Source organism: Sus scrofa, chromosome 14 (genome assembly GCF_000003025.6).
Source record: "Sus scrofa isolate TJ Tabasco breed Duroc chromosome 14, Sscrofa11.1, whole genome shotgun sequence".
In the NCBI taxonomy this organism is placed as follows: domain Eukaryota; kingdom Metazoa; phylum Chordata; class Mammalia; order Artiodactyla; family Suidae; genus Sus; species Sus scrofa.
Window position 1 is genome coordinate 50786104 of NC_010456.5, and position 22755 is coordinate 50808858.

The 22755-nt window shown below is 50.4% G+C and overlaps 1 protein-coding gene across 4 annotated transcripts in view; it reads left to right on the forward strand.

The window, feature by feature from the left end:
* KLHL22 (kelch like family member 22) overlaps window positions 1-22755 on the forward strand; it is a 36075-nt gene that overhangs the window by 12187 nt on the left and 1133 nt on the right. For all 4 annotated transcript variants that reach the window (XM_021072689.1, XM_021072691.1, XM_021072690.1 and 1 more), the window contains 3 exons: window positions 8688-9406; window positions 13976-14168; window positions 21545-21778. In XM_021072689.1, coding sequence (XP_020928348.1) covers window positions 8688-9406; window positions 13976-14168; window positions 21545-21778 — 1146 coding nt within the window. The remainder of the gene's footprint in view (window positions 1-8687; window positions 9407-13975; window positions 14169-21544; window positions 21779-22755) is intronic.

Sequence of the window (22755 nt, forward strand, 5' to 3'; positions counted from 1 at the left end):
GCTCTATCTCCTGGGGCTCCTGCGTGTGGGCTGGGTGATTCCTCAGTGAGACCCACCAGCAGCGAGTCCGCCACTCCGGCAACAGAGGCAGGAAGCAGAGGGCAGGCGGCCCCACTTCTCAGGAGCTGCTTCTTAGACCCACTCACAGCCATTGGCTCTCGCCTTCTACTCATAGCCTGGTGTTCAGCGCCCTGGCCTGTGGGAGGTTAGAGGCAGTGTTTTAGGCAGAAGGGGCTAAGAAGAAGCACCTGCTGAGAGAGGAAGTGGATGGTCACATGAATACTTGCAGGACCTAACAAGGGAGCACAATTGGGACTTTCCTGGTGGGGCAGACGCATGCCTGGCAGTTGGCAGGTTTCCATTTAGCCCTCAGGAAGCAGCACATGTCCTAAATCAGAAAGAAAAAAAATTTTTTGGTTTTGGTCTGGTTTTTTTTGTTGTTGTTTTAATTTTTCATTTTTTGTTTTGACCGTGATGTGCAGCGGCTTGATGCAGCATCTCTGTTCGCAGACCAGGTATTGAACCCAGGCCATAGTGGTGAAAGCACTGAGTCTTAACCACTAGACCACTAGGGAACCCCCCACACCAAAAAAAAATTATGGCCACATGCACAGCATATGGAGTTCCTAGACCAGGGATCAGATCCCAGCTGCATTTGTGATCTATGCCGCAGCTGCAGCAATTCTGGGTCAGGCTGGGGATTGAACGTGTGCCTGGCTCTACAGAGATGCTGCTGATCCCGTGTCACCACAGTGAGAACTCCAAAAGATTTTTTTTTTCATTTATAATGATTTTTATTTTTTCCATTATAGCTGGTTTATAGTGTTCTGTCAATTTTCTACTGACAAGGTAACCCAGTCACACATAACATGTATACATTCTTTTTTCTCACATTATCATGCTACATCGCAAGTGACCAGACATAGTTCCCAGTGCTCTACAGCAGGATCCCATTGCTTATCCATTCCAAAGGCAATAGTTTGCATCTGTTAACCCCAAATTCCCAATCCATCCCTCCCCCTCCCCCTCGGCAACCACAGGTTTGTTCTCCATGCCCATGATTTTCTTTTCTGTGGAAAGGTTCATTTGTGCCATATGTTAGATTCCAGATAAGTGATATCATATGTTATTTGTCTTTCTCTTACTGACTTACTTCACTTAGTATGAGAGTCTCAAGTTCCATTCATGTTCCTGCAAATGGCATTATTTTGTTCTTTTTATGGCTGAGTAGTATTCCATTCTGTATATATACCATATCTTCTTAATCCAGTCATTTGTCAATGGACATTTAGGTTGTTTGCATGTCTTGGCTGTTGTGAATAGTGCCACAGTGAACACAGGGGTGCATGTGGCTTTTTCAAGGAAAGTTTTTTCAGGGTATATGCCCAAGAGTGGAATTGCTGGGTCATATGGTACTTCTATATATAGTTTTCTGAGGTACCTCCATAATGTTTTCCATAGTGGTTGTACCAATTTACATTCCCACCAACAGTGCAGGAGGGTTCCCTTTTCTCCACACTGTCTCCAGCCTTTCTTATTTCTGGATTTATTACTGATGGCCATTCTGCCTGGTGTGAGGTGGTACCTCATGGTAGCTTTGATTTGCATTTCTCTAATAATAAGGGATGTTGAGCATTTTTTCATGTGCTTGTTGGCCATCTGTATGTCTTCTTTGGAAAAATGTCTATTCAGGTCCTTTGCCCATTTTTCAATTGGGTTGTTGGCTTTTTTGCTGTTGAGTTGTATAAGTTGCTTGTATAGTTTAGATATTAAGCCCTTGCCGGTTGCATCGTTTGAAACTATTTTCTTCCATCCTGTAAGTTGTCTTTTTGTTTTCTTTTTGGTTTCCTTTGCTGTTCAGAAGCTTGTCAGTTTGATTAGGTCCCATTGGTTTATTGTTGTTTTTATTTCTGTTGCTTTGGGAAACTGACCTGAGAAAACATTTGTAAGGTTGATATCAGAGAATGTTCTGCCTGTGTTTTCTTCTAGAAGTTTGATGGTGTCTTGTCTTATGTTTAAGTCTTCAGAGTTTATTTTTGTGCGTGGTGTGAGGGTATGTTCCAGTTTCATTGACTTACATGCAGCTGTCCAGTTTTCCCAGCACTACTTGCTGAAAAGACTGTCTTTTTCACATTTTATATTCTTGCCTCCTTTGTCAAAGATTAATTGACTGTAGGTGTCTGGGTTTATTTCTGGGCTCTCTATTCTGTTCCATTGGTCTGTCTGTCTGTTTTGGTACCAGTACCACACTGTGGTGTTTTTTGTTTTTGTATTTTGTTTGTTTGTTTGGTCTTTTTAGGGCTGCACTCATAACATATGGAGGTTTCCAGGCTAGGGGTTAAATTGGAGCTGTAGCCGCCGGCCTACACCAGAGCAACACAGGATCCGATCCTCGTCTGTGACCTACGCCATAGCTCACAGCAACACCAGATCCTTAACCCACTGAGCGAGGCCAAGGCTCGAACCCGTGTCCTCATGGATGCTAGTCGGGTTTGTTAACTGCTGAGCCACAATGGGAATTCCAGTACCACACTGTCTTGATTACTGTGGCTCTGTAATATTGCCTGAAGTCTTGGGAGGGTTATGCCTCCTACTTGGCTTTCGTTCCTCAGGATTGCTTTGGCAATTCTGGGTCTTTTGTGGTTCCATATAAATTTTTGGATTGTTTGTTCTCGTTCTGTGAAAAATGTCATAGGTAATTTGATAGGGATTGCATTGAATCTGTAGATTGCTTTGGGTAGTATGACCATTTTTACAATATTAATTTTTCCAACCCAGGAGCATGAAATATCTTTCCATTTCTTTGAATCCTCTTTAATTTCCTTGATCAATGTTTTATAGTTCTCAGTGTGTAAGTCTTTCAGCTCCTTGGTCAGGTGTATTCCCAGGTATTTGATTTTTTGAGGTGCAATTTTAAAAGGTATTATATTTTTGTATTCCTTTTATAATATTTCATTGTTAGTATATACAAATGCGACAGATTTCTGAATGTTACTCTTATATCTTGCTACTTTGCTGAATTTGCTGATTGGTTCAAGTAGTTTTTGGGTTGAGTCCTTAGGGTTTTCTATATATAGTATCATGTCATCTGCATGTAGTGACAATTTTACCTCTTCTCTTCCAATTTGGATACCTTTTATTTCTTTTGTTTGTCTGATTGCTGTGGCTAGGACTTCCAATACTACGTTGAATAAAAGTGGTGAGAGTGGGCATCCATGTCTTGTTCCAGATTTTAGCAGGAAGGCTTTCTGCTTTGTTCCGTTGAGTATTATATTTGCTGTGGGTTTGTCATAAATGGCTTTTATTATGTTAAGGTATGTTTCCTCTATACCCACATTAGTAAGAGTTTTGATCATGAATGGATGTTGGACTTTGTCAAATGCTTTTTCTGAATCTATTGAGATGATCATGTGGTTTTTGACTTTTCTTTTGTTAATGTGGTCTATGACGTTGATTGATTTGTGTATGTTGAACCATGCTTGTGAACCTGGGATGAATCCCACTTGGTCATGGTGTATGGTCTTTTTTATATGTTGTTGGATTCGGCTGGCTAAAATTTTGTTGAGGATTTTCACGTCTATATTCATCAAAGATATTGGCCTATAGATTTCTTTTTGGTGGTATCTTTGTCTGGTTTTGGTATTAGGGTGATGGTGGTGTCATAGAATGTCTTTGGGAGTGTTTCTTCTTCTTCAACCTGTTGGAAAAATTTGAGGATGGGTATAAGTTCCTCTTTATATGTTTGGTAGAATTCACCTGTGAAGCCATCTGGTCCTGGACTTTTATTTGTAGGGAGTGTTTTTATGACGTATTCAATTTCATTTCTAGTGATCAGTCTGTTCAGTTGATCTGTTTGTTTATTTTTTTCCTTTTTGTCTTTTTTGTCTTTTCTAGGGCCGCACCCCTGGCATATGGAGGTTCCCAGGCTAGGGGTCTAAAATGAGCTGTAGCCTCTGGCCTATGCCACAGCCACAGCAACAGGTAGGTAGCCGCATCTGCGACCTACACCACAGCTCACGGCATCGCCGGATCCTTAACCCACTGAGCAAGGCCAAGGATCGAACTTGATACTTCATGGTTCCTAGTTGGATTCGTTAACCACTGAGCCTTGACGGTAACTCCTGATCTGTTTCTTCTTGATTCAGTTTTGACAAGCTGTAAGTCTCTAGAAAGTTGTCCATTTCTTCTAGGTTGTCAAGTTTGTTGGCATACAATTGTTCATAGTATTCTCTTAGGGTTTTTTTATGTTTCTGCAGTATCCGTTGGGATTTCTCCTGTTTCATTTCTTATTTTGTTTATTTGGGTGTTTTCTCTCCTCTTCTTGGTGAGTCTGGCCAGAGGTTTGTCAATTTTGTTTACCTTTTCAAAGAACCAGCTCCTGGTTTTATTGATTTTTTTCTAATGTTTTTTTTTTTGTGTGTGTGTTTTTGTGTGTTTTTTTTTTTTGCTTTTTAGGGCTGCACCTGCAGTATATGGAGTTTCCCAGGCTAGGGGTCTAATTGGAGTTACAGCTGCTGGCCTATACCACAGCCACAGCAATGCCAGATCCGAGCTGCATCTGTGACCTACACCACAGCTCACACCAATGCTGGATCCTCAACCAACTGAGCAAAACCAGGGATCGAACCCACAACCTCATGTTTCCTAGTTGGATTCAATTCTGATGTGCCACTGTGGGAACTCCAATTTTTTCTATTGTTTTTTGAATCTCTAGTTTATTGATTTCCTCTCTGACCTTTATGATTTCCTTCCTTCTGCTGACTTATAGGTTTTTTGTTTGTTCTTTTTCTAATTCATTTAGGTGTTGGGTTAAGTTCTCGATTTGAGATTTTTCTTCTTTTTTGAGGAAGGCCTGTATTGCTATGAATTTCCCTCTGAGCACTGCTTTTGCAGTATCCCATAGATTTGGAGTGGTTGTGTCTTCATTATCATTTGTCTCAAGGTATTGTTTAATTTCCTTCTTGATTTCCTCATTGACCCCTTGGTTTTTTAGTAGCATGTTGTTTAGTCTCCATGTAGTTAGTTTTTTCTCATTTCTTTTCCTGTGGTTGATTTCTAGTTTCATGCCATTGTAGTCAGAGTAGATACTTGAAATAATTTCTATACTCTTAAATTCATTGAGGTCCCTTATATTGCTTTCATGTTTTTTCATTTGGTTTTCTGTCTGCAGTCCTAATTGGGTGATTTCCATTATTCTATCTTCAAGTCACTAATTCATTCCTCTGTATTATTCATTCTGCTCTTTAGTGCCTCTAGCTCAGTTTGTGTCTCTGCACATGAATTTTCTAACTTTTTTATGTTCCTCCGTATATTTTCCAGTTCCTTTCTAGAGGGATCTGCAGGAGTTCCCGTCGTGGCGCAGTGGTTAACGAATCCGACTAGGAACCATGAGGTTGCGGGTTCGGTCCCTGCCCTTGCTCAGTGGGTTAACAATCCGGCGTTGCCGTGAGCTGTGGTGTAGGTTGCAGACGTGGCTCGGATCCCGCGTTGCTGTGGCTGTGGCATAGGCCAGTGGCAACAGCTCCGATTGGACCCCTAGCCTGGGAACCTCCATATGCCGTGGGAGTGGCCCAAAGAAATAGCAAAAAGACAAAAAAAAAAAAAAAAAAAAAAAAAAGGGATCTGCATTACTGTTCATATCCACTCTTAATTCCTTGATATTCAGCCTTAATTCCTTGAGTATTTTATTTTATTTTCCTTTTTTTCCTTGTCTTTTTGTTTTTTCTATGGCCGTACCTGCGGCACATGGAGATTCTCAGGCTAGGGGTCCAGTCAGAGCTGTAGCTGCCAGCCCATGCCAGAGCCACAGCAACGTGGGATCTGAGCTGCGTCTTCGACCCACACCACAGCTCTCAGCAATGCCAGATCCTTAATCCACTGAGCAAGGCCAGGGATCGAACATGCAACCTCATGGTTCCTAGTTGGATTTGTTAACCACTGAGCCACGATGTGAACTCCTCCTTCAGTATTTTCACTACCTCCCTTTTGAACTCAGTGTCAATCAGCCTGCAGAGGTCTCTTTCATTGTTTGCTGCTTCATGTGAATTCTCCTCTTCTTTTAGCTGGGAATGGTTTCTGAGCTTCCTCATCTTGCTTATGTTCTTCTTTTTCTATGAGTTTAGGGAACCAAACTGTAGTCTTGGAGGGCTACTTCTATGCAAGAGCACCGCTTTGTGGTTTGTAGGGGGGTTACTATTTATTTTGGTGTGGGAGTTTGAATATTAGCTGTCTCTTTCTTTGGTGTGAGCAGGCTGTTATCCCCAGGGTGCTGAGTGTGTTTTCAGGGAGAAGGAGGCAATGGGTAGGGCTGGTAGTATCTGGTTGCTGGGCTCTTGACAGCAGCAAGGACCTGCAGGAAGTTGGCACAGGCTACTCCTAGTTGCAGGGCCCTGGGAAGTGGTAATAAGCCTTAGGCAGATTTACAAGGTGCCCAGAGCATTTGGCAGTGGCAGCAGCAGGGCGTGTGAGTTCCCAGGGGAGTGAGAGCAACAACAGGTAGTGTTCAATTGCACTGCCCTCCTCTGAGGTGATTGGAGGCACAGGTGGTGCCTGTTCAGGGACCCTTAGTGGTAGCAGGACATGCCCACCTCTGGAGGCAGTAATAACTTCAGTGGTTTGCCCCTGCCACCTGCAGATCATGCAGGAAGCACCCTGTCTCACTTAGCCCACATAGGAGGTGCTGCACAGGCTGCTCCTAGTTTTAGGATCCTGGGAAGTGACAGAGGTCACACGTGTGGGCACTGTCCAGAGCCTTCGACAGTGGCAACAGCAGGGTGGGTGTGCTCCCAGGGTTGTGAGAGCACCAACAGGTGGTGTTCGATCACAGTGCCCTCCTTTGTGGTGCCCTTGAGATGATTGGGGCCACAAGTGGTGCTTGTTCTCCGACCGCTAGTGGTGGCAGGCCACACCCACCTCTGGAGTCAGAGATAACGGCAGTGGTTTGCCCCCGCCCCCTGCAGACCATGCAAGAAGCACCGCTTTCTGCTTAGCCCACACAAGAGGTGCTGCACCAGCTGCTCCTAGTTGTAGGGTCTTGTGAAGGGATAGTGATCAAGCATCTGGATGCTACCCAGAGCATTTGGCAGTGGCAGCTGCAGGGCTGGTGTGTTCCCAGGCGAGTGAGAGCAACAACATGTGGTGCTTGGTTGCAGTGTCTTTTTTTTTTTTTTTGCCAACCCTTGAGGCAACTGGGGCCACAGGTAGAGCCCACTCACAGGCCCCCAGTGGTGGCAGGCCATGCCTCCCTCTGGCCTCTAAGAGGACCACCGCAGTCTGTCTCTATCACCTGTAGCTCACACAAGAGGCACCATGTCACACTTAGCCACCCCGCTGCCCTTAGTCCACCCAAGAGGTGCCTAGCCACCCCTAGCCTGCACAGCAGCCCCCAGTCTCCCATAGCCTGAGCAAGTGGCTTCTCACCACCCGTAGCCTGCACCAGAGGGGCCCCACCCTCAGAGTTCGGGCGCAGGGAGATTCCTATGTGGTCCGCCCCTCCTCCTCTCGCCCTCCCTAGCAATGGCACCATGCTTCTCCTGTGGGCCCAAACCTCCTGGGTTCCCTCTGCCATGGCGTTCCACTCCTCAGCCTGTGGCACACTGTTCGCCCATCTGTGGCACACTGCTCCTTAGACCCTCAGGCTGTCCCCACACAGCCAACTCTAGTCCTCTCCCTGGAACTGACCTTCGGAGCATTAAGTCTTAGCGGCCAGCCCCCTCACAAGCATCTCAGACTGTGGTATCCAGGGCCGTGGTGCAGATGATCAAAGCAGCTCTCACTCTACCTTACCCTCCTCAGTCCAGCTGCTGTGCTTTTCTCATGACTTTGAGGTCCCTCCGTCTAGGCTGATCTTTCCATCAGTTATGTGGCTTCCCAGGGTGTGGGCTCCTTTTCTCCTTCACGGCTCTCTCCAGGAATGCTAGTCCTGTCCTGATTCCTTTTCTCTCTCTTTTTTTCTTTTGTTCTACTCAGTTATGTCAGGGGTTTCTTGCCCTTTTTGGAGCTTTAAGTTCTTCTCCCAGCATTCAGTAGATGTTCTGTGTGAGTCGTTTTGCGTGTAGATGTGTTTTTTTGATGTGTTTGTGGGAGAAGGTGAGCGCGATGTCTTACTCCTCTGCCATCTTGATCCGCTCTCTCAAACTCCAAAAGATTTTAAATGTTTATTAATAAGCTTCAGATTCCAGCAGAATTACTCTGTGTAAGATTAATTTCTCAGTGGTGCTGGATAAGGGAGAGATTCCCATTTTGAGATGTTCTAAAATCCTGTTTTGCAGCAGAACTCAGCAGTCCCTGGGGCAGTTTTCCTTCCTTCTTTGGTTACTTAGTCCTGGGACATCCTCACCCCACAGCCTGGTGGCCGTTGTCCTGCTTCCTGCTTCCTGCTTTTCTGGAGATCCCATGCTTTTGATCTGAGAGGCAGCTGACTTATATGAGGGGCTAGCCTCTGCCAGGTAGATCCTCTCCATATCATCCCTGTCCTCTAGGTGAGGGATCAGGTTAACTGACCACTTCCGAGCCAAGATATGAGCCCTGCCAGATGGTGAGCCCTAGGCATCCCCATGTGTCGAGGGGCAGCCGGCCAGCCTCTGGGTCGGGAAAGGTTGGGCAGAGGAGTGGAGCCCGCGGAGGCCAGCTATGAGCCATACACCCGCCTTGCCTTGCCTGACCTGACAGGTTTGTTCTGTTCACAGATCCCAGAAATTATCCACTTCTGCTGTGATTTCCTCACACCCTGGGTGGATGAGGACAACATCCTCGACGTCTACCGGCTGGCCGAGCTCTTCGACCTGAGCCGCCTGACCGAGCAGCTGGACGCCTACATCCTTAAGAACTTTGTGGCCTTCTCCCGGACTGACAAGTACCGCCAGCTGCCACTGGAGAAGGTCTATGCCCTGCTGAGCAGCAACCGCCTGGAAGTGTCCTGCGAGACCGAGGTGTACGAGGGCGCCCTGCTCTACCACTACTCCCTGGAGCAGGTGCAGGCCGACCGGCTCCCACTGCATGAGCCCCCCAAACTCTTGGAGACCGTGCGATTCCCCCTCATGGAGGCCGAGGTCCTACAGCGGCTGCATGACAAGTTGGACCCCAGCCCACTGAGGGACACAGTGGCCGACGCCCTCATGTACCACCGGAACGAGAGCCTGCAGCCCAGCCTGCAAGGCCCTCGGACCGAGCTGCGGTCGGACTTCCAGTGTGTTGTGGGCTTCGGGGGCATCCACTCCACGCCATCCACTGTACTCAGCGACCAGGCCAAGTACCTGAACCCATTGCTGGGAGAGTGGAAGCACTTCACTGCCTCCCTGGCCCCCCGCATGTCCAACCAGGGCATTGCTGTGCTCAACAACTTCGTGTACCTAATTGGAGGCGACAACAACGTACAGGGCTTCCGCGCCGAGTCCCGGTGCTGGAGGTAGGGGCCTTGGCTGGGCAGTGCTGTCACGTGGGGGTTGTGAGCCCAGTGGCTGCCAGGCATGGCGCCACGGGCCAGCACAGTCAGCCTCTCGAGTTGGCCTGTGGCTGTTCCATGGAGTCTGGGATGATTGGGAGAAGGTGGTGGCAGTGAGTTGGAGAGGGGCCTGTGATGCTGCCTTGTGCTCTTGTCTTCCTCCTCAGGAGCCCACTCGCCCACAGCACACACACACCCGCCCCTCCATCTTGTCGGTGAGAAGCTGGCTTGCGACTGCACCGGGCTGATGGGGGCCTCAGCGGGAAGGGCCGTTGGCCTGGGAGGGATGGGCCTGGCCACCTTGCCCTCCCTCTGCCTCACGCCTCTCATCCCTGCCTTCCCCTGCGTGTCTGCTCTGTTCTGCTATCCTGACCATAGGTTCCTGATGCAGAATGGCATCCAGCCCGGGGCAAGAAAGGCGCACAGGCGCCGAACCTCAGGCCAGATCCCCCTCTGCCCTTGGCCCTGTCGTCAGCCACATGCTGGGCGTGAGGTCTTCAGAGGAGGCAGTGGTTTCAGTCAGTCCTCATGGAGGCAGTGATCTCACAAGCCCACTTGTGTGGCCTGAGCTGGAGAAGCAGTGCAAGTCCTAACAACCTCAACTACCACTAGGTCCCCACATCCCTCCACCCTTCTGTGATCTGGTGTCTTAGGATCTGGGGCCCGTGGGAACTTCCTGCCCCACAAGGTGGAAGATGGCACTGCAGAAGGAGAAATTGCCACAGGCTTCTGGCAGCTGTGCAGGTGCCAGCCACGATCATTTCCTGCTCTGTCTTGGGGGGCAGGTCTGGCCTGGCCCTGCCCCTCCGATGGTAGCTTGGGGACCACAGGCTTCCTCTGCTCTCCCAGCCCCAGGAAGTGGTCACCTTATCGGACTGGTGAGACCCAGAGCCTGGCAGTACTTGAGGTCAAAGGGGAGGACTGGCCCAGGTAGACCAGGGTGGGCGGGGTGGCTGGGGGAGCCGCACCTTCACTTTCTCCCAGACCTGGTGCTGTCCAGTGGGTATGGCAGCCCCAGGTTCAGGCCTCCCTCTGGCCAGGCCTCCAGAGCCTGTCCTGTCATGTGCCGTTGATGCCCGTCTCCCTTAAGACTGATGTGTTTCCCTGTGGTGAACGTGTGCTGCAAGAAGCAAGCGAACCCTGGGAAGTGCTGGTGTCGTCCTCTGTGATTGAAAGCCATAGCCTCAAACTCCAGGCAGAGGTGGGGTCACTGTGGCAGGTGGGGTTGGTGGGACCTGCTGGGTAGGGGGTGCAGAGCGGCTGGTGAGGTGGTGGGGAGTCCCCAAGTCTCATCTCTGCAGAGCGAGTTCCATTAACTTCCTGGCGGACCCTTAACACTGCCTGGTGGATCTTAGTTTGAGTTAAGAGTTTGGTTCTCTGCCCTTTACCCTCTCATAGTTCACCACCCTCAGAATCTATAGGCTGTCAGGTATAAGATGATGAGATTTTGCAGTAAATCAGCATTTGCATTTTGAGAAGTTCAGTACTTGCTAGGTTGTGTCTTAAAGCATTGTCAAAGCTCTCTTGGAACATGTTGTTCCTGCCCTGAGCTCTCATGTTTCTCTTTCCTTCCCTTGATCGAATCTGTGTGGTCCACGTGGCTTTGCCACGTTTCCCCAGCAGCAGCTCTATGGGCTGCTGGACTCTGCACACCCCTGATGCCATGTGCCCCAACCCTGCTTAGGATGAGAACTTCTTTCTGTCCTGAGGCATTTTCATGACTACAATTTTTTTTAAGTAATTTATTTTTTGGCCATCCCACATATTTGACACATGGTGTTCCTGGGCCAGGGATCAGATCTGAGCCACAGTTGAGACCAACACTAGATCCTTAACCCACTGTACTGGGCCGGGATCAAACCTGTGTCCTGACGCTGCAGAGACACTGATGATCCCTCTGTGCCACAGTAAGAACTCCAACTGTGAATGTTTTAGAGTATATTTCAGAAAATGTTTTTAACTATAATGGACTACATCACTAATCATGGGAAGGCCAAAGTCATGGAAACTCACAGGAGTGATAACCAAGTTCCTAAGGACCTCAAACATTCTTGTGCCAATTCTAGATTTTTCTTCCGAGTCTGCAATAGGCTGGTCCAGTGTCTACGTGAAAGTGACTAAAGGTTTTAAATCTTTATATGCAGTAATTAAGATTATCTTTATTAGAAGATATTACTTGAGGCCTTATTCTGACGAAGTGGACATTTAAACCAACAAGGAGGAAAATGTGAGATGCAGAGCACAGTGGGGAGATAAAGAATGAGCAGAACTGTGGTTATGTCTAAATTATTGGTGTGTGGCATCTTGTGTTTGTGCTTATGTGTTTGTTTTGCCCTAAATCTCTCTCTCTTTTTTGTTTTTGTCTTTTTGCCTTTTCTAGGACTGTACCCTCGGCATATGGAGGTTCCCAGACTAAGGTCCAATCAGAGATGTAGCTGCCGGCCTACACCAGAGCCACAGCAACACGGGATCCCAGCCGCATCTGCAACCTACACCACAGCTCAGAGCAACGCTGGATCCTTAACCCACTGAGCGAGGCCAGGGACCGAACCCGCAACTTCATGGTTCCTAGTCAGATTCGTTAACCACTGAGCCACGATGGGAACTCCAGCCCTAAATCTCAAACTACAAATCCATGTGAGCTCAGCCCAGGCAGCTGTGAGGCCAGAAGCCAGAGGAATGTCCGGAGGGTCTCTCATTGGTGGCAGTGGGCCAGAAGAGATGTGGCCCAGCTGGACCTCTGCCTTCTTGGCCTCCTTGGCTCCACTCTGTCCCCATCTTGTCCCTCCACAGCACCTGCCCTTAAGCAGAGCACTTGCTACTCTGCTCCTTTTAGCCCGTTTCCCAGCCTACTTGAACAGGGGGCTCTTGCCTCGGGTCTCCACTGTGCTCGTCCACAGTGGGGGCCAGTGGTGTTCGTAGAGTGAAGGAAGGATTTCACTGCCAGTGACCTTACTCCTCCTTCAAGTCCTTGAGCAGATGGCATGATCCACTCTGAGCCAGGAGCACCATGGAGGTCTGGGAATAGACAGGAGCATCAGTCCTCCAAAGACTTTATCATGTGCTTCGTCCCTCCTGCAGCACTCAGGCTCGGGTCTGTGTGGCCCACACACGTCCTTTCTGTCCTGTGGGCCTGTTTTCCTGGGCTCCTGCTGGCAGGGGGGCTGCAGTGGGAAGAAGCGGCTGCTGTGTGTCTACCTTGCATTTGGGGCAAAGGCTGAAATAAGGAGCGTCTGGCATAGGGCAGGGAACAGTCCTCTTTGGAAGGTCTTACTGCAGAAAAATAAAACACCAGAAAAAGGCTGTAATTGTGCGGGGGCCATTGTGCAAGGGGGTTCCCATGGCAGGCGCTCAGGAGCTGGTGCCTGGGTGCAAGCCCAGGGAAGGGCCTGCACAGTCGGGGAAGAGGGCTTGGGGCTCAGGCTCACAGGTCCTGGCTCAAGGCTCTGTGGTCTTCTGTGTTCACTCACTCAGTGCTCCTGCCTTGGGGACAGGGAGGGGGAAGGGGCAGCCTGGGGCGGGGGCTGGGCCTGGGCTTTGAAGGGCCACAGCCACAGGGCTCAGGCCTGAGGATTTGGGGCTCAGCTGGTGAGCACGGGGTCAGATAGAGGGAGTGCAGGGTTCCACGTAAGACAGGTGGGCAGCTAGCTGGAGGGGGTGAGAGCCGTCGACAGCGTGAGGAGAGAGCACAGGGCAGTCACCGGGCACTGGACACAACTGGGCTGAGAAGGTGAAGCCCTTGGAAGCAGGAGAGTGGGGCTGGGGCAGCTCCTACAGGGGCGTGGAAGGGAGCTGCTGCCTGGGGGTTGGACTTTTTTATGAAAGTTGATGGGGAAAGTAGAAGGCGGGGCTGTGACTTGGGGGCAGCTGTGTCCCCTTGAAAGGGGCATGGAGGTGGCCTGATGTCAGGAGAGCAACCTTCAGCAGCAGCGCTAGGCTCAGCAGCAGGGGCTCCCCCCGCCCCTTGTCCTGCTCTCTAGGCGGCCCTCAGCCCAGCAGTGCTGCTCCGGCCACTTTCCTAGAGTCCCCAGGGCCCCTCATTTGAGGTGCCCACAGCCAGTGAGGTAGTGTCCACTCCTCCAGCTGGGGAAGCCAAACCCTGCACACAGGGGATGCACAGAACTTGACAAAGGGGGCTGAGATGGGAGCCTGGTGGGCCCGCCTGAGGGAGTGCTGGCTGGAGGGCTGGAGGCTCTTGCGCCCGTCCAGTTGAGGCCACAGTTGGGGACCTCATGATTGAGAGTGGGGCCCTGGGGACCTTGAGGTGGGACAGGTGGGGTGGAGGTGGCTGTAGGAACAGCTGTTGGGCAGCTTGGGCCACCCGCAGTCTAACACTGGAAGAGCCTGGCTCTTGGCAGAAATCCAGGAGACTCCTGGCCCCACCCTCCAGGCTGTATGCTGGGGACACACTTGTACTCGTCATCGCCATGGTGGGTGGCGTGGCTGTTGGGGGTGTGTGCTGCTGTTGGGGCAGCTAATGGGTCTGCTGGCCGACTCAAGTGGTCAGTGACGCCTGTCCTGTGTCCCCACAAGGTATGACCCGAGGCACAACCGCTGGTTCCAGATCCAGTCCCTGCAGCAGGAGCACGCTGACCTCTGCGTGTGTGTCGTGGGGAAGTACATCTACGCAGTGGCTGGCCGCGACTACCATAATGACCTGAGTGCTGTGGAGCGCTACGACCCCGCCACCAACTCCTGGGCCTATGTGGCCCCACTCAAGAGGGAGGTAAGGAAGCCCCTCCAAGAGGGTTCTCCTTCCCGTTCCTTCCCAGGCTATGCAGAGTGAGCGGGAGGCCTGGCCAGCAAACCCAGCCCAGGTATCAGGGTCCACACCCCTACAGACTCTGCTTTTAGGTTAGGGTGTGGAACCCCTGAGGTTGAGCTAGCCACCGAGGAGAGACCTCTTCCCCAGAATTCCGCCCTCACAGTGGTCTTGTACCTTGGCTCCAGTCAGCTCCTTTAACTCTGCAGCCAAGTGTAGACTGAAGATTTCCCCTGTCTATCCCTCAGCTCTGCTGGGGCACATCCACTGATGTTAAACTGGAGGGATGCTGAGAGGCAGGGCCCTGTGGCATCAGACCTACTCTACAGGCCCAGAGCTAGAAACACTTTAAAAGTTGTATTTTTTTTTTTCAATCATGTGTATCCTACACTGTAGCTTGGTTTGTTCCAGCTTGAGGAGGAAAACTGTTTATTGTGCAAAGACAATGCTTTCACCCTGTGCACTCGGCTGGGACCCTGGACCCAAACCCTACACAAGACCCCAGGCCAAGAGAGGTCCTTGCCAGTCTCCTGCATGCATCTTGGGTCCCAGCCTTTATGTGTAGGCTTTGTGCGCATAAGGGCTGGCATTGTCTCTTGCAGCACCTGCTCTGCCACACTGGCCCTGGGCCTTGGCAGGAACTCCTGACCCCCTGATCGTCCTCCCACCCCCTGAACCCTCCATCTTTCACCCATCCCCAGGCCCATGGCCTCAGATATGAGGGCTATTCCTGACGGGTCCAGCTCCTCTCCACAGCCCACCAGCACCCCAGAGAGGCCAGGGAGCCCCATGGTGGCTCCTCCCAGGAAGGGAGAGTGGCCTGCCTCTGGGGAGGAAGGCCCTCTGAGGGTACTTTCTCCCTGTTCAGAGGAAGGGGGTCAATTTTTTTTTTGGGAAATCCCAGGGGTCCTTGAGACCTGATGGACTTGGAGGACCTGGAGCTCTGTCCTGGAGGAAGTGGTCATGTGGGAGAGGGGCTCCAGGGGCTCCCTGTCTGGGCAGTGGGGAGGCTGCACTTCTCAGTGTGGCCACAGAGGGGCAGCCTTGGCCTTCAGCCAGCTTCTCCCTTGTGTCCCAGTTCCCTTCTTCCTTTTTTCATCCATTTGTTCCTTTAGTAGCTATTTAGTAAGCACCTACTGCATATCAAGTCCTGGGGATCCAGTGGTGATAGAAAGTGACCAGCGTTCCCCCTGGGGTTTGCAGCCTCACAGGAGAGGCCATTGTTAACCCCTAAACAGATGAGTGAAGTGAGCGCTGGTGGAGGAATTTGAAGGCCAAGCTGAGCGCTGCTTGGGGAGGGGCTCTGGCAGGTCAGACCTCAATGGGCTGGTCGGGGAGGGTCCGTCTGAGGAGCTTCTGGTGAGACTTGGTCCACCGGAGATGGGCGGGCGGCTGCTGGGAGAGGCAGGAAGGACCTTCTGGGCTGGGCGGGCCTTCATCTTTTCTTGGAGAGGGGGAAGGGGCATGTCTGGGGGTGGTCCAGGCAGAGGCAGTGGTGGCTGTGCTGTGGGGAAGGAGGATGTGGTTTGGAGGTACACGGATCAGACATGACTATGGGCCAGATGTTAGGAATGAGAGATGCTACCAACACGAGCACCACGGTGCATGGCTGGGCCATTCCCCTAGAGGACAGGGGGGTTTGGGAGTGAACAAGAAAAGGAAGGGCTCCATGTGGAGCAGATAGGTATGAGATGCTGTGGACATCCCCTTGGGAGGCAGGCTCTGGGAGTCAGTTCAGGCCGGGCTGGCCGGACAGCTGGCTGCAGCCGGCTCAGAAGCAGGCCCACAGGCCTGGGAAATAGATGTGCAGCTGCTCCAGGAGGCCTTCAGAGTGTCTGCAGGGATGGTGGCTGGGCGGGCTCACATGGCTAGCTGAGAACCCACACTCCTACCTGTCTCGGGGACCCACCCTGGCGGTACCATTAGGAACTGGTTAGGAACTGATGTGCCCCCAGGGAACGAAAGCTCCCTGCCCCAGCAGCAGCAGAGTTCTCTGGTCTCTGGCTCTCCTCTGGAAGCCCAGGGCCAAGCATTGCCTTCTTGTGTTTCTAGAGGAGAGGCGGAGGCCTCTGCAGGAGCCCTTTTCTGCTCACTTAAAAGTCTCCCCAGGGAACTTGTACCTCCAGGGAGGTGGATAGATATGTTCTTCCTAGTTCTTCCTGCTCAGTACAACCTAGAACTCTGGACAGACTTCAGGTGCAGAAATGTTGGGAGAAGACAGCTAGGGGTCTGGGGACCTGAGGAACAACACCGTTCGATAATACATCTCCTGAGTTTCCTTTTTGCCTTGTGTGTCTCAGCCTCAGATCCAAAGAGGCCAACAGCCAGAAACAAACTTCAACAAGTGTATGAAAGTTGAAATCATACGGTGTGTTCTCTGACCAAAATGGACTCCAGCTATAAACCACCAGCAGGAGTTCCCTTGTGGCACAGCAGGTTAAGGACCTGTCATTGTCACTTGCGTTGCTACTGTGGTGTGGGTTCAGTCCCTGGCCTGGGAACTTCTGCCTGCCCAGGTTTCGGCCAAAAAAAAAAAAAAAAAAATGAAACCACCAGCAAAAAGTTAGCAAGAAAATCTCTATAAACAGTTGGAAACTGAGCAACTCATTTCTATTATAACCCTTGGGTCAAAGGGGATAATAAAAATACTTTGATCAGAATGAAAATGAAAAAATAACTCATTAGATTTTGTGGCACCCCAGCTAAAAGGACATTTGTAGTACTATAAGTATACGTTAGGAAAGGGTGAAAAAAAATCTCAAGGCGTTCCTGTCATGGCTCAGTAGTTAACGAAGTAGGTGTGCCTATGAATCTGACTAGCATCCATGAGGATGCAGGTTCAATCCCTTGCCTTGCTCAGTGGGTTAAGGATCCGGTGTTGCCATGAGCTGTGGTGTAGGTCAGAAATGCAGCTCGGATCCTGTGTTACTGTGAATTGGAGCAGCTACAGCTCCAATTCAACCCCTAGCCTGGAAACCTCCATATGCCTCAGGTATGGCCCTAAAAAGCAAAAAACAAACAAACAAAAAAAACAAGTCAGTAATCTAAGCTCCTATTTAAAGAACCTAGAAAAAGAAAAGAGCAAAATAAACTCTATGCAAGCAGAAGAAATAATAAATACCAGAACAGAAATCAATAAAGTTAAAAGCAGAAAAACAATAGAGAAAAGTTCAGCTGGTTTCAGAAGATCAATGAAATTGGCAAATGTCTAGGAAGCTTGATGAAGAAGGAAAAGTAGACAAAATTCCAAGAATGAGGGAGTTCCCTGGTGGTGCAGTGGGTTAAGGATCTGGCATTGTCACTGCTATAGTGTGGGTTTGATCCCTGGCCTAGGATTGTCCACATGCTGCAGGTGCAGCTAAAAAATAAATGCTGGATGGAGTTCCCGTTGTGTCACAGTGGTTAACGAATCTGACTAGGAATCATGAGGTTACCGGTTCGATCCCTGGCCTTCCTCACTCAGTGGGTTAAGGATCTGGCTGTGAGCTGTGGTGTAGGTTGCAGGCGTGGCTCGGATCCTGAGTTGCTGTGGCTCTGGTGTTTGCTGGTGGCTACAGCTCTAATTAGACCCCTAGCCTGGGAACCTCCATATGCTGCGGGAGCGGCCCAAGAAATGGCAAAAAGACCAAAAAAAAAAAAAAATGCTGGAGGGAGTGTGGAGAAAAGGGAACTCTCATACACTGTTGGTGGGAATATAAATCGATGCAGTCATTATGGAGAACAGTATGGAGGTTCCTTAAAAAACTAACAACAGGGAGTTCCCGTCATGGCGCAGTGGTTAACGAATCCGACTAGGAACCATGAGGTTGCGGGTTCGGTCCCTGCCCTTGCTCAGTGGGTTAAGGATCCGGCGTTGCCGTGAGCTGTGGTGTAGGTTGCAGACACGGCTCGGATCCCGCGTTGCTGTGGCTCTGGCGTAGGCCGGTGGCTACAGCTCCGATTCAACCCCTAGCCTGGGAACCTCCATATGCCGCGGGAGCGGCCCAAGAAATAGCAACAACAACAACAACAAAAGACAAAAAGACAAAAAAAAAAAAAAAAAAAAAACAAAAAAAAACCACAACAGAATTGCCATATGATCCAGCAATCCCATTCCTGGGCATGCATCTTGAAAAGACAAAACCTCTAATTCAAAAAGATACACGCACCTCAGTGTTAATTGCAGCACTATTTACAATAGCCAAGACCAAGACAGGGAAGCAACCTAAGTGTCCATCCACAGAGTAATGGATAAAATAAATGTGTACATATATACAATGGAATATGACTCAGCTTTAAAAAAAATGAAATTATGCCTTTTGCAGCAACATGGATGGAGATTAGAGATTACTGTTCTAAGTGCAGTAAGTCAAATACCATATGATATCGCTTATATGTGGAATCTAATGAAAAATGATACAAATGAACTTATTTACAAAACAGAAACAGACTCACAGACATAAACAGACTTCTGGTTATCAAATGGGTAAAGGAGGAATGGATAAAGTAGGACCTCGGGATTAATAGATACACACCTCTGGGAGTTCCCTTTGTGGCTCAGTGGTTAATGAACCCGACTAGGATCCATGAGGTTGTGGGTTCGATCCCTGGCCTTGCTCAGTGGGTTAAGGATCTGGCACTGCTGTGAGCTGTGGTGTAGGTCACAGATGAAGCTCAGATCCTGTGTTGCTGTGGCTGTGGCATAGGCAGGCAGCTCCAATTTGACCCCTAGCTTGAGAACCTACATAAGCTGTGAGCGCGGCCGTTTAAAAAAACATAAAGAAACATAACCATGTTTATGGATTGGAAGACTCAAGGATGCTGGTTTTTCCCAAATTGATATATAGTGTTTAAGTCAATTCCTATGAAAATCCCAGTAAGAGTTTTCAGAGATGTAGGTGAAATTTTTGAATTTATATGGAAAGGCAGAGGGTCTGGAACACCTCAGATAGCTATGAAGAACAATAAAGCAGAGTTCCCTGGTTGTCTGGTGGTTGATAGGTGGCGCTTTCACTGAAGTAGCACAGGTTCATCCCTGATCTAGGAACTGAGATCCCACATCAAGTAGATGCTGGCCATAGCCAAAGAAAGGAGTAAAGCAGGGAGACTCCGTGCACCTGGCTTTAGACTCCTGTAGACATGCTAATTAAGGCTGTGGTATCAGTGGAGTAGACACAGAGGTCAAAGGCACTGAACAGAGAACTGGAGAGTCCCACACGAACATGCCAGCTGGGTTCTGACAGAGATGCAGCAGCAGGTGAATGGAGGAAGGGTTACCTTTCAGCAAACAGTACTGGAGCTACTGGATGTCCTCAGGCAAGAGAAGGGATGTTAAGGGAGTTCCCATTGTGGCTCAGCAGTAACGAACCCGGCTAGCATCCATGAGGACACAGGTTCGATCCTTGGTCTTGCTCAGTGGGCTAAGGATCTGGTGTTGCTGTGGCAGTGGTGTAGGCTGGCAGCTGTAGCTTCGATTGAACCCCTAGCCTGGGAACCTCCATATGCCTCGGATGCTGCCCTAAAAAGCAAAAAAAAAGAAAGATGTCAACCCAAGTCCCACACCTTGTACAAAAATTAACTCAGAGTAGCGTATGGACTTCTGTAAAATGTGAAACTACGTGGCATTGAGGAAAATATAGAAGAAAATATTTGCCATCCAGGGTGAGACAGTGAGTACTTAGACTTCACTCACAGCCCCCGCCCCTGGAGCACAAGCCTGAAGAGAGAATGATAATTGGACTTCTTCAAAGTTGCAAGTTTTTGTTCTGCAAAATACCATTAAGAGGATGAAGGGAGCTGCAGTGTGGGAGAAATATTTACAAAGCAGTACCTGACAAAGGGCTAGGATCTAATATGTATTGAGAACTCTCAAGGCGAGCCGTTTCTGTGGGATGGACACGGCCAAGACACTGACAGCAACAGCAGCGCCCCGGCCACTAGGGGGTGCAGGTTCAAGAGCTGCTGGGAGAAAACCACGGCGGGAACTGCTGAAGTGAAAAAAACGTGCCTGGACTGAATGCTGGCAGGGCCACCAAGAACCTGGGTGGCCCATAGGGTGCTGGTGGCGTGTGAGTGGTATGGCCACGCTGGGAGAGTTTGGAGCACCTTTAGAAGTAAATTTCCAACTGCCATGTGCCATCGTGGGCATTTACTCCAGAGAAACAAAAACTCAGCACAGATATTAGAGCAGATTTATTTTAACAGACAGAAACCGGAAACCAATTGGATGTCCTTCCGTGGGTGAGGGGCTCATCCAGTTGGCAGGTACACATGTGACAGGCAGGAAACTCGGGCACCATGCCTGTGCGGATGAGCAGGTCACAGAGGCTATGATCCAGGACTCCACCCACCTAACCCTCTGGAAAGGATGGCATGGGGGAGAGGTGGCATTGCAGGGACTGAGGGAGGGAAGTGGGTATGGCTGCAACCGAGAGCTCCTTGTGGAGACGGAACACTGTGTCTTAAGTGTCAGGGTCAGCATCCTGTGATGTGCCGAGTGAGGTGCTGCAAGGCTGTGGTGTGCTGAGGTCCACTGGGTCCTGGGTCCTCTGACCCAGGAGCATCAGGGTGAAGGATGCGGAGCCAGAGGGTCCATGTAATTTCTTACATGTACGCAGGATGGAAACTTTGAGAAAAGCACCTCCCCAGATCCCCACCATTGATGGGTGTCCTGCCCACAGCTCTGTCCCCTTCCTCCCACCCTGTCTACCTCACCAGCCCCTGGCCGTGTCTCACACCCAGCAGGGCACACACCCAGCAGGAGGGCCTTGAGGGTCCTGAGAGAGGAGGCTAGGGGGCTGGCTGGGCAGCAAGGATGTGTCCCCTGGGTGCTTTGGGCAGGGGTATATTCCCCCCACACCCATCACTCAAGATTGTTCTTTTTTTTTTTTTTTGGCTCTGCTTGTAGCATGTGGAAGTCCCCGGGCCAGCGAGGGAACCTGAGCCACAGCAGTAACAAGGGAACTCTAGATTTTTTTCAAGATTTTTCTTAGAGTTTGCATCTCACTTTTGTGCTCTTCATGTGCTATTGTTTGTTTGTTTTGCAAAAAAGCAGATTTCAAAAGCGGGGTCTGAAGGCTGGAGGATTGGGTGGCGCTGGGAGTGTGGAGGGCTGGGGTGACCAAGGGTCTCTGAGGATAGTGCTTTGGTGCCCTGTGGGTTCCCCCGTGCAGGGGACAGATTCTCTTCCTCCCTTGTAGAAGCTCAGCATGACCTTTAGGTCCTGGAATCACCCCCATGGGGAAGGGCCCTGCTGGGTGATGGCTGCCTGGGGGCGGAGCTGCAAGGTGAGGGGCCACTGTGGGGTGATGCTGGGCAGGCCCCACCGTTGACCCCACCACCCTCTCCCCTCGGCTGCACAGGTGTATGCGCATGCAGGCGCCACACTTCAGGGGAAGATGTATATCACCTGCGGCCGCCGTGGGGAGGACTACCTGAAGGAGACCCACTGCTATGACCCAGGCAGCGACACCTGGCGCCCTCTGGCTGATGGGCCTGTGCGGCGCGCCTGGCACGGCATGGCCACCCTCCTGGACAAGCTGTATGTGGTCGGGGGCAGCAACAATGACGCTGGCTATAGGCGGGACGTGCACCAGGTAAGTGATGTTCCTTTCCCTTCCAGTTGTGGCTGGCGAGGAAGGAATTGTCAGGTGGGGCTTCTTCCTTTTAGTAGACTGTTTTGTGGTGCAGCCTTGGGTTCACTGCAGAGTTGAGAACCACTCACTGAGAACTCAGCCCCACCAAGTTGGGAGCGCCCGGATGGGGCCTCCAGTGTGGAGAACCACTGGCTTCTAAGTGTCTGGTTTTCTGTTACTGCTGTGACAGATCACCGCAGGTGAGCAACTGGAACAACAGTTCCACGTCTATGGGTCTCACCTGGTGAAAAGCCAGGGGCCACCAGGGTCTTCCCTTTGTGAAGACCTGGGAGAGTCTGTGTCCTGCTCACTTGGTGTCAGCAGAATTCAGTGTCTTGTGGTTGCAGAACTCAGGTCCCAATTGCTTGCTGGCTGTTGGCTGAAGCTCTTCTCAGCATCTAGAAGCCTCCAGGTCCCATCCTAGGCCCCACCTCTTTCATGCCAGCAGCCCAGCTTGTCCCCTTCTGTTCCCGTCAGACCTTCCCTTCTGTTCTCAAGGTCTGTGTGATGAGGTGGGTCCATCCTGAAAGTCAGGAAAACCTCGATGTTCAGGTCCTAGTACGCCTGCAGAGTCCCTTTGACCACTTGAAGCACCAAGGGCTCCTTTGTTGACATTCCCACTGCTGCAGGTGCAGAACCACAGGCCATGACTGTGGAGTCCGAAGGTAGCGTCTGTATGGCACTTGCTAACTGCACAGTGCTGTCCTGGCTGGTCAGGCAAATGCACAGTAGGACGGCTTCACTGTACCTTCTTGGGCTTTGTGCCTTTTCTTCCCCCAGCTGCTAGTTTGTTCCTGACGTTTCATTTTGCATTTCTTGGATTATAGAAGATTGATCGTTTTGCCATGTATTTGTTTACTGTGTGGGGTAACGTTGAAGAGAATTTTGGTGCCATCCTTAGCTGGCACCCATTTTCTTACTTTATCCGCAACACTCTC